Here is an 11988-nt window from a genome sequence, read left to right as displayed (position 1 = left end):
CTTTTTCATTTGTAGATGTCTGTACTCAGACATGATAGCTTCTGCTTGTGCTTTGACTTGTATGCTCTGAATGTTGGGTCATGAGACCCCTGTTTGTAATATCTCGCTCCTCGGAGCCTATTGAATAAATACTTGAGTCGTAGAGTCATGTTGTGATGCCATGTTGTGTTTGCACATATCGAGCATATTGTGTGTATGTTATTGAAATGCTTGGTATGTGTGGGATTTGACTATCTAGTTGTTTATCTTTAGTAGCCTCTCTTACCGGGAAATGTCTCCTAGTGCTTCCACTGAGCCATAGTAGCTTGCTACTGCTCCGGAACACTTAGGCTGGCCGGCATGTGTCCTTCTTCGTTCCTGTGTCTATCCCTTCGGGGAAATGTCACGCGATGAATACCGGAGTCCTGTTAGCCCGCTACAGCCCGGTTCACCGGAGTCCTGCTAGCCCAGTGCTACAGCCTGGATTCACTCGCTGATGGCCGACACGTTCGATGTTGGGTCATGGATGCCTGTCCCTGTAAGTTTGTGCCACTTTGGGTTTACGACTAGCCATGTCAGCCCGGGCTCCTTATCATATGGATGCTAGCGACACTATCATATACGTGTGCCAAAAGACGCAAACGGTCCCGGGCAAAGGTAAGGCGACACCCGTGGGAATACCGTGCGTGAGGCCGCAAAGTGATATGAGGTGTTACATGCTAGATCGATGTGGCATTGAGTCGGGGTCCTGACAGTGTTGAACCTACTATCTATGTCCTATGTTTAGATCTTGTGGATGCTTGCCTTATCTATAAAGCGGAGTCACACATGCTATTATGAATTTGTTTGGACCAACTAATATGACATATTTTTTTGGAAGGAGAATAGGTAGTGGTACAAATTATATCCACAAAGAAACAATATGGAGAATGAGAAATACAAGTCGGCTACTTGATTAGCATGTATAGCTGCTTGAGAGTTGGCAGGGCCAGGTTGAATATTTTAAACCCTTTCTAGATAAAACACAGTCATACTTGCCAACAAGTGAACACTTTAATGTTAAGAAATACAACTCCTCTTGAAATACGCCTTCGTCTCACTTTATAAATAAAACGACCGCCATGTCTATACAAGCAGTGCAAGTGCAGGAAAGTAAATATGAGGTGTTGTGGTAAATGCACAAACAAACACAAAAGCAAAAGAATTACAACTCCTATTTGAGATGAAATATACAACATGCAACCCAAAATGCTTTGAAAATGAGCCTTTTCAGAGTATCATTTTTTTCATGAGCACATCAAATGTTACTTCTTCTTTTTGCCTCAGAGTACAACATTCAAACATGTCTATTAGAAAAAAACAGATTTTTTTACTGATTTTTAAAGTATTATTGTTCATCTGGGTACATGTGCACGTGGGAGCAGAAATTCCATGTTTGATGGGAGATGCCATATTCACTTGAAGGTGTTTCTAAAGCATAAGGAATCGTCATGACTAGTAAACTTCTTGTGAAACAAATATTGTTAAGATAGTAATTGCAGTGCTCGCTCATACGAGTATAGTCAAAAGTTTCATGTCGACTTGCTTGCAAACAATTTAAAGCATGGATTAAGTATTTTCTTCTGCACAACATTATAGCTTTATGGCATCCAACCAAAAGGGGAGGAACCCTTGAAGGAAAATGATAAGGATGGCAGGATTAAGTGGTCATATTGAACCCAAAAAAAGATCGAGTGGCAGGATTGTAGGCGCTGTTATTACATTATGACTTCTATGAATTTAGTAAAGTTTTGAAACATCTGATTACTTATGACAAAATAAGTATAACATACATCACGGGATGAAAAATGTATAAGCATGCAATTTTAAAATTATATAAGTACTTAGTAGAATATAAGTCATAGACAACCTTTAGGTCATTTGGTTTGAACGATTTTTAGAGGGTTGCTACACTCACTAGAAGGAGAAGACGCCTCCACTGGTTTAGTTTTGTTTCATTCACCTGGACATCATGGACTCATGATAAACTTGTCCCAAGGACCGGACCTCCATCAACTCATTTGTCGGCAGGCTTCAGAGAGTGGCTTGTCGTCTATCGTCGGTGATTTAACTGCTTTTGTTTGTTTATTTTGCGTCCTTGGGATCATTTTACGCTATGACTCCAATGGACTTTGTTTGTGTTGAACCTACTATATGTGTTGTACGTTTAGATCTTGTGGGTGCTTGCTTTCTCTATGAAGTGGATGCACTCTTGCTTTTATGAATTCTTCTGACAAAACAAACTAATACGACATATTTTTTTGGAAAGAGAGTAGCTAATGATACAAATTGTATCGAGGACGAAACCATATAAAGAACAAGAAGTACACGTCGGCAACTTGATAACATCTATAACTTTTTGAGAGTTGCCAGATCAAACATTTTGAACACCTTCTAGATAGAACTCAATCAGAATTGCAACAACTCGAAGACTCGTTGTTAACACCGCAAACGCTTGAATGTTCAGAAATACAACTTATCTTGAAATAGATTTTTGTCTGGCTTTATAAATAAAGCAACTACCACGTCTATATAAGCAATGCAAATGCAATAATAATGTTAATATAAGGTTTTGCGGGGCAAAAGCACAAACAAATCTAAAAGTAAAGAAATACAACTCTTATTTGGAGAGAGAAGTTAGTGAGCAAATTGAGCCCTGAGAGTATGTTGTCAATTTCATCTCCACGTGACCCCGCAAAAAAAAAATCATCTCCACATGTAAATTGTGAATGACTCCAGTGAAATAATAAAAGTGCTGCTTATAAAACAAAAGTACCCCTGGAGCTTTCTTCCTTTTGTGTGTGGCAAACTTATTTACAGCTGGTACACCGGCTCCCAATCCACCGTTTGCTTTGCTTGGCAACAGCCAGAGCTTTACGCAAAAAAGAACCCTCGAAATATGGCACAAAAGCTGTGCACGAAGAGACTCCAGCAATTGGGTGAAACAAGCCCATAATAAAAATACAAAATGCGAGGAGCCGGGGAAAAAATATCTGCCCTCCCAAGCCAAGCGAAGAGCCCCAGCCCAACCATGCTCCACGGAGCAGAGCCATAGAGAAGGCGGAGAGCAAAGCAAACGAGAAATAGTTTCCGCAGAGCCGTTAAGCTCACCTCCTTCGAGGCCGGCTGCTCCACCTCCACCTCCACCCAATCCCCTTCGCCTCGCCTCCCCGCCCACCGCCACCACCCGTCGATGGCGGCCACCAAGCCGCCGCCGCGTGACCCGTCGCCGCAGGCCGCGCGGCTGCCGTCCCCTTCCTCCTCCTCCTCCTCCTCGGCGGCGGCGGCGGCGGCGGCCAAGCGAGGCGGCACAGGCTCCCGCGGGCTGCTCATGGGGCGGTACGAGCTGGGCCGCGTCCTGGGCAAGGGCACCTTCGCCAAGGTGTACCACGCGCGGCACCTGCAGACCGGCGAGAGCGTGGCCATCAAGGTGCTCGACCGGGAGAAGGCCGTGCGGAGCGGCCTCGTCTCGCACATCAAGCGCGAGATCGCCGTGCTCCGCCGCGTGCGCCACCCCAACATCGTGCACCTCTTCGAGGTCATGGCCACCAAGACCAAGATCTACTTCGTCATGGAGCTCGTCCGCGGCGGCGAGCTCTTCTCCCGCGTCTCCAAGGGCCGCCTCAAGGAGGACATTGCGCGCCGCTACTTCCAGCACCTCATCTCCGCCGTCGGATTCTGCCACACCCGCGGGGTCTTCCACCGGGACCTCAAGCCGGAGAACCTCCTCGTCGACGAGGCGGGCAACCTCAAGGTCTCCGACTTCGGCCTCTCCGCCGTCGCCGACCCGTTCCACCCAGACGGCCTCCTCCACACCTTCTGCGGCACCCCCTCCTACGTCGCGCCCGAGGTCCTCGCGCGCCGTGGATACGAAGGCGCCAAGGCCGACATATGGTCCTGCGGCGTCATCCTCTTTGTTCTCATGGCCGGATACCTCCCTTTCCATGACCAGAACCTCATGGCCATGTACCGTAAGGTTTACAAGGGAGAATTCCGGTGTCCACGGTGGTTCTCCAAGGACCTTACTAGCCTGATCATGCGTTTCCTTGACACAAACCCAAGCACCAGGATCACCTTGCCGGAGGTCATGGAGAACCGGTGGTTCAAGAAAGGATTCCGGCCAGTCAAGTTCTATATTGAAGACGACCAGCTGTACAACGTCATAGATGCCGAGAATGATATGCTCGACTTGGGTCTCACTGACCCTCTTCCTCAACCATTGCCGCCTCCACCTCCATCTCCATCCCCACAAGAAGTTGATGGAGACGACTCAGGGTCAGAGTCCGACGCATCAGTCGTGTCCTGCCCTGCCACATCGTCATTTGAAGAGCGCCACAGGCTCCGCGGGCCGCTCCCGCGCCCCGCTAGCCTTAATGCGTTCGACATCATATCATTCTCAAGGGGATTCAACTTGTCGGGGCTGTTTGAGGAAAAAGGGGACGAGGTGAGATTCATCTCGAGTGAACCTATGTCGGACATTATAACCAAATTGGAGGAGATCGCAAATGTGAAGAGCTTCGCGGTGCGGAAGAAGGATTGGCGGGTGAGCCTGGAGGGCACAAGGGAAGGGGTCAAGGGTCCACTAACAATCTGCGCGGAGATTTTTGAACTCACACCCTCCCTTGTAGTAGTGGAGGTAAAAAAGAAGGCCGGGGATAAGGAAGAGTATGATGATTTCTGCAACAAGGAACTGAAGCCAGGAATGCAGCATCTTGTGCACCAGATGGTCCCAGTTCCAAATACACCTACCATTTCTGAGTAGGCCGAAAGGTACTATTTTTTCCTTGCTTTTTCTTTTTTGTTGGAGGTAAATATTAAATAATAAAATGTGTTTCTCAAACATGATATGTTGTGTCGAAAATGGTATTATGTGATACAAAGTTGGGTCATCTATTTTGGAACGGAGGGAGTACTTGGGTATGTAGTTTTTGCATCTTAAAATCGCATGCTCAATCGATTCTATCTTGTGCACCACATGCTAGGTAATACTGTTCTTACCTGATTAAACTTTCTGTATCATAAAATTGCAAATTTTGTCCATATATGTTTTCTTTTGCTAATTATGTTCTCCTACCAAATAATTGTAATTTTAACACAAGTAATTGGAAGATTTTGATCTGTAATCCGATGCAGTTTGATCTACTCACCTCATCCTTTGAAAACTGTCAACGATTGAAATCTCTACTACACACAAGAAAGATCTGAAATAGTTTTTGATTTGATTGTTCGTAGTTCTAATCAGATGTACGAGTACTTGATGAAAACAAAGTGAAATTGATTGTTCGTAGTTCTAATCAACCTAGTTTGTGGCTGTTGAAACGATTACAAATTGTTTCATTTGTTCCTTAAGCATAAGCACACAATATTTGCTCGAGAGAGACAGAGTGGTTCTGCATTTCTCCAACAAAGCTTGTCAATTATACAACAGTGGTCCTTTTTCCAATGCATTACCACAAATTTTCGTGGATGTATATTTTTCATCACCTAAGTAGAGTGGAGAATCAGAGGGGTTGCTTGGTTAGTACTCATTAAGGGTAGAAACACCTTTATTTTCACCTAAAGACCTGCGCTTCACATGATTTTGTGCTTTCATATTTACCTCTGAAGAGGAGAGGGGCTGGAGCCACATTTAAATAGCAATAGATTTTTGTGGTGTGGTACGTGTGTGTCTGTCTGCGATCACAATAACTGGCCGCTAAAAGGTCTGCTGCACTCTGTCCACTTAATTTGGTGCAAAGAAAAATAGATATAATTGCATCCTAGTTATGGAAATATCTAGCAAATATAATCAATTATATGGTACTCACTCGATCAAACGTTTTAGTTATTGTTCCCTTCTCTGTAATTGATGATAACATACCGTGTTAGATCCTTATTAACCACTTGATATGATCCGGACGTTGGGTGCACAATTATGATTCGGTTCTGCTGAATTTTTGTTGTTAGTTCGACAAACCTTACATATCTACCCACTGCCCGACACTCTAAAAGTTACTCCTCCATTGTATCCAGCCTGGCAAAATTGATGGTATAGATCCATGACTTTACTCAGATAGAATATATAGAGCTTTCATATAGAGCTGAAGCTAACACCAGGGTGTTCCTGCAAGATTTGTTATTATTCTGGTCGACCTTCATTTGAGAAGCACTTCCGGAATTTGTTGGGACATCTTTGGTTTGAGCCAAGCCTAGCCTACCAAATATTTGGGTAGCTAGAATTTGGCAAATGCTGGCAAGAAAAATGAACCGGGGTTTTGGGCATGCGAAAAATTTGGCACCCATCCGAACAATTACCAAAAAATCGGTAGGGTTGGTTTTAGACCACCGACCAAACACTACCCTTAGCATCCAAACGTTGAACTGTGGTTGATTGCTCACCTGAAGGCTGAGGGTTTTCTTATGGTACATATATACATTGTAGGGGCTTGAATTTTCCAATTTTGAGGTGAATGTGATGTGTTGAAGTATGTGAATTGCCCCCCATGTATAAGCATATTGCATTGTACTCCCTCCGTTCCTAAATATTTGTCTTTCTAGACATTTCAAATGACTACTACATACGGATGTATGTAGACATATTTTAGAGTGTAGATTCACTCATTTTGCTCCGTATGTAGTCACCTGTTGAAATGCCTAGAAAGACAAGTATTTAGGAACGGAGGGAGTACATGCTCTAACTGATGTACTGGGAGGTAACATTCATTTCTTTGCTTGATGCAGGCCTTGAAGGTAACAGGCGCCACCGCCCCTAGAGCTAACGGGGATAGGGGGAGCGACTCTCCAAGCTAGAAAGAAACTGGAGTCGGGTGCAACTTGACAGGAGCAAGAGTTCTTGTAGTCTCGGGCACTGACGATGATGAGCGCGGTTACTTGGTTAACCCTGGAGAGCATACATAATGTTATCCGAGACGGAGCTAGATTGTGGCTGTATATGGTGTCGCCCTAGCTGCTGTTTAAATGTTGTATTTTCTCTACTTAATTAGCTGATGATTGTGTATGTACTCCCGCTGCTGGTTTAATCAGCAGAACCGAATAATTTTGGGTAATCGTTAATTCAAGGACCGAACTGATTGAGGAATAAATTGGGTGCAACATGCATCGCATGCATGCACAAACCTTTGGCCACCAGGCACATGCAGACGTGCTTGGATTCCGAATCTTGCATTCTCTGATCCGCATAATTGTGTGCAGAAGTCCAGATCCCTGCCATTGCCTCGGACCTGCGCTGTCCGTCCATGGAAATGGCACGCACGAGGCATCGTCGTCGCTGCCGCGCACGTGAATGAGCACTGAGCAGCACGGCGTAGGTGATGATGGATGGCCATGGCCTACCTCGGCAGGTCGGCACGCGTGGTCGACCGTCGGCTGCTCGGGCTGGGGCAGGGCGCGGGGGACAGGAGGGGCCGGCGTTCGGCCACGAAAGCGCCGTGTGCGGCCTGGAGTTGGCGGCCTGGGCCATGGTCGCGCATCATCTGCGTGCGGAGATAAAGATTTCGCATTATGCATCGTCGTCGTGTCCCCATCGTATCTCCACCCGTGTTCTTTTCCCTGGATCCGACGATGAGCGCCGACAGCGACTGACGGAGACGACAACATCGTTGGACGATGGGTGTCGACCATTAATACGATCGGCAAAATACTACAGCTTGTTTATTTGTGGAATATTTGAAAAGACGTTTGATATATTCATGACCGTCGTGTTTGATGTGTCTCGGCACTGAGAGTGAAAGCACATATCCCGGCGTCTGGGTATTATTGCCGTGGGTTTCCCGTGTGTAAGTTTAGCTTTTCTTTGAAAGCAAGTCACATTTGTGACATTTCAAAAAGAAAAGGAAAAAACACTTGTGACCACTTGATCTGCTTACTTTAGCAGTGTAGTAGCATATGTGCAGTTGAACTTTTTCTTCCAGTAGTTATAAAACAAGAGAACTTTTCTTTCAGTGGCAACACATGAACTTCACTTCAGAGAAAATATCAGGATGTACTGGTCAAGTGAATTTGTAAGGGCATCTTCAATAAGGGCAGTACCATGCCTTAGCCTCGTTAATCCACATTAGAAGAGTGATGAAATATTATTTTCATCTAGTCCTTAAAGAAGTTCTCTCTCCATCCTTTTCACTTTTTCTCTATCCATGGTGGCCCTTTCTTCCTTTTCCCCTCTCACTTCCTCAACAAAGTAGCTACCTTTTCCGTCTTAATTTATGAACACCAATAGTGCGTTGACGTTCCATGGAGGTACCTGAGCGAACGATCATTCTCACAACAAGGTAGACATGAGCGAACATATTCGTTCACTCGCAAATACCCCCCAACGCGACCCAAAAAGCGCGTGCCCCAGGCCACTCGACCTCTCCCTCTGCTTCTTCCCCTGCTCTGGCAAATGGATTAGTTGGCAAAAATCATGTCTGGTCTGTCAGGGCTGGACACATGCAATTTACCTATACAAAAAATTGATTGCCATTGAAAAAAGGGAAGATTTTTTTTTTGAGGAAAAAAAGGAAGATTAGCAGTGTAAAGATTTGCCATGACAAGAAGCATTCAAATAGATTATAAAAAAATGGAAAAACGTATATCTCCCCTTTACCTATTTCATAGTTTGAATTTTGTTAAGCTAATTCTGTTGGAAAATCACACACACTTCCTCCTACCCCCTACCCCTACGACCCATGCTCTCCTTCCCCGTCTTCGTGGAGATGAGAGCAGAATTCAAAGATGAGATGAATAGAAAGAAGAAGAAAGGTGATTCTCCCCGTCCCTACATCTTTCCACCCAGAAAACAAGAATCAATGAAGTGAATAATTATTATCCAGATCTAGAGAACACACCCTTTCGTCCCCCGCATCGCCCGCATCTGGCGACACGGGGGAGAACTAGTGCCGCCGCCTAGCTCTCTCCCCCACCACCGCTCCCCGCTGCGCCACTGCCGGAGGGCCGGCCGGCGAAGCCACGCCGCGCCTAGTGAAGGTGGCGGCGGGACGGTCTCGTCCCCCCTCCCCCCCACGCCAGAGCCCTTCCCCCAACCCTCCATCTGGCCGGAGCCCCTTCACCACTGCGCCCCCAGCGCCGCCTCCCTCGTCTCCGATGACGACACTCATCCCCTCCCTGGCCGGATCTGCGGTGGTGGCACCCCGGTGTCTCCCCCGTGTGCATGGCCCGACCCTGCCCATATTCGTTCTGGAGAAGCTGATCCCCACCCCTCCCTCCGGCTGCTGCGTCCTCCGGCCCGGTGCGGCTGCATGAGCTCGGTCTGCTCCTCCCCAAGCCGCTTCCTCCCGTGCTACTGTTGATGGTGTGAGCGCGGCTCTAGGTGGTGGAGGAGGCAGGCGATCCGAGGCTCTGGCCCTGCCCTGTTGCATGCTACTCCTCATCTTCGCGTGATGCCTTCTCTGAGCTATGGTGTTGTCTCCGTTCGATTTGTGTGGTCACGGTGGTCTCCCTTGGCGGGTCTGGTTGCGGCCTCGTGGTGGACCCTTTGTCGGCACCGCTCTGGTCCTAGCGAGCATGGACTTGCGTTCTCCAGTGTCCACAGCTTGCTAGTGTCCTCTGTCGGCGTGGTTCCGGCCCCGACGGTCCAATTGTTGCGTCCTCTACAACACTTGTCTCACCGGTGTCCCGACAGTTATATCCCCGCAGTTTGGATCTGCACTCCTTTTCGGCTCCTAGCTTGTCGGTAGCGTCGGTCGTCATCCTCTCCTCCGCGTCGGCTCTCTTCGCCTCTGCCGCATTCTGACCCCATCCACCGTCACGGCGTGCCAATCCCAGAGCTAACGTCTTTCGCGTCGCCCGATGCCACCCTCCGGCGGCAGGCACGCAATGATACGTCTCCAACGTATCTATAATTTTTGATTGCTTCATGCTATATTATCTTCTGTTTTGGTCATTATTGGGCTTTATTATTCACTTTTATATTATTTTTGGAACTAACCTATTAACCGGAGGCCCCCCCAGAATTGCTGTTTTTTTGCCTATTTTAGGGTTTCAAAGAAAAGGAATATCAAACGGAATGAAATCTTCGGGAACGTGATTTTTGGAACGAACAAGATCCAGGAGATTTGGACCCTACGTCAAGCAGCCAAGAGGGAAGCCACGAGGTAGGGGGGCGCGCCCTCCACCCTCGCGGGCCCCCTCTTGCTCCACCGACGTACTCCTTCCTCCTATATATACCTACGCACCCCCAAACGATCAGATACAGAGCCAAAACCCTAATTTCACCACCGTAACTTTCTATATCCACGAGATCCCATCTTGGAGCCTGTTCCGGAGCTCCGTCGGAGGGGGCATCGATCACGGAGGGCTTCTACATCAATACCATAGCCTCTCCGATGAAGTGTGAGTAGTTTACCTCAGACCTTCGGGCCCATAGTTATCAGCTAGATGGCTTCTTCTCTCTTTTTGAATCTCAATATAAAGTTCTCCCCCTCTCTTGTGGAGATCTATTCGATGTAATCTTCTTTTGCGGTGTGTTTGTTGAGACCGATGAATTGTGGGTTTATGATCAAGTTTATCTATGAACAATATTTGAATCTTCTCTGAATTCTTTTATGTATGATTGGTTATCTTTGCAAGTCTCTTTGAATTATCAGTTTGGTTTGGCCTACTAGATTGATCTTTCTTGCAATGGGAGAAGTTCTTAGCTTTGGGTTCAATCTTGCGGTGTCCTTTTCCAGTGACAGTAGGGGCAGCAAGGCACGCATTGTATTGTTGCCATCGAGGGTAACAAGATGGGGTTTTTATCATATTGCATGAATTTATCACTCTACATCATGTCATCTTGCTTAAGGCGTTACTCTGTTCTTATGAACTTAATACTCTAGATGCATGCTGGATAGCGGTCGATGTGTGGAGTAATAGTAGTAGATGCAGGCAGGAGTCGGTCTACTTGTCTCGGACATGATGCCTATATACATGATCATACCTAGATATTCTCATAATTATGCTCAATTCTGTCAATTGCTCAACACTAATTTGTTCACCCACTTTAAAATACGTATGCTCTTGAGAGAAGCCACTAGTGAAACTTATGGCCCCCGGGTCTATCTTCATCATATTAATCTTCCAACACTTAGTTATTTCCTTTGCTTTTATTTTACTTTGCATCTTTATCATGAAAATACCAAAAATATTATCTTATCATATCTATCAGATCTCACTCTCGTAAATGACCGTGTAGCGATTGACAACCCCTTATCGTGTTGGTTGCGAGGATTTATTTGTTTTGTGTAGGTGCGAGGGACTCGCGCGTAGCCTCCTACTGGATTGATACCTTGGTTCTCAAAAACTGAGGGAAATAATTACGCTACTTTGCTGCATTACCCTTTTCTCTTCAAGGGAAAACCAACGCATTGCTCAAGAGGTAGCACGCGACCCCACCCACCATATCTTGGGGTGGTGATCTTGACCAGCAAAGCGACTTCCTCATCTCTGGACCCTGATCTGTGGCAATGGGGTCGCTCGGAATTAGGCCAGGGTGAAATTGTTGGAAATATGCCCTAGAGGCAATAATAAATTGATTATTATTATATTTCCTTGTTCATGATAATCGTTTATTATCCATGCTAGAATTGTATTGATAGGAAACTCAGATACATGTGTGGATACATAGACAACACCATGTCCCTAGTAAGCCTCTAGTTGACTAGCTCGTTAATCAATAGATGGTTACGGTTTCCTGACCATGGACATTGGATGTCGTTGATAACGGGATCACATCATTAGGAGAATGATGTGATGGACAAGACCCAATCCTAAGCCTAGCACAAGATCATGTAGTTCGTATGCTAAAGCTTTTCTAATGTCAAGTATCATTTCCTTAGACCATGAGATTGTGCAACTCCCGGATACCGTAGGAGTGCTTTGGGTGTGCCAAACATCACACCGTAACTGGGTGGCTATAAAGGTACACTACGGGTATCTCTGAAAGTGTCTGTTGGGTTGGCACGAATCGAGATTGGGATTTTGTCACTCCGTGTA

The 11988-nt window shown here is 46.3% G+C and overlaps 1 protein-coding gene across 1 annotated transcript; it reads left to right on the top strand.

Annotated features, from left to right (window-relative positions):
* The first annotated feature begins 3011 nt into the window (after positions 1-3011).
* On the top strand, positions 3012-7100 carry LOC123062115 (CBL-interacting protein kinase 19). Its single transcript, XM_044485461.1, has 2 exons — positions 3012-4788; positions 6739-7100. The coding sequence occupies exon 1, from the start codon at positions 3212-3214 to the stop codon at positions 4778-4780; it is 1569 nt and encodes a 522-aa protein (XP_044341396.1). The 5' UTR covers positions 3012-3211; the 3' UTR covers positions 4781-4788; positions 6739-7100.
* The last annotated feature ends 4888 nt before the right edge of the window (positions 7101-11988 follow it).

The sequence above is a fragment of the Triticum aestivum genome, chromosome 3A, assembly GCF_018294505.1.
Source record: "Triticum aestivum cultivar Chinese Spring chromosome 3A, IWGSC CS RefSeq v2.1, whole genome shotgun sequence".
NCBI lineage: Eukaryota > Viridiplantae > Streptophyta > Magnoliopsida > Poales > Poaceae > Triticum > Triticum aestivum.
This window is presented reverse-complemented; position numbering and strand designations above follow the sequence as displayed.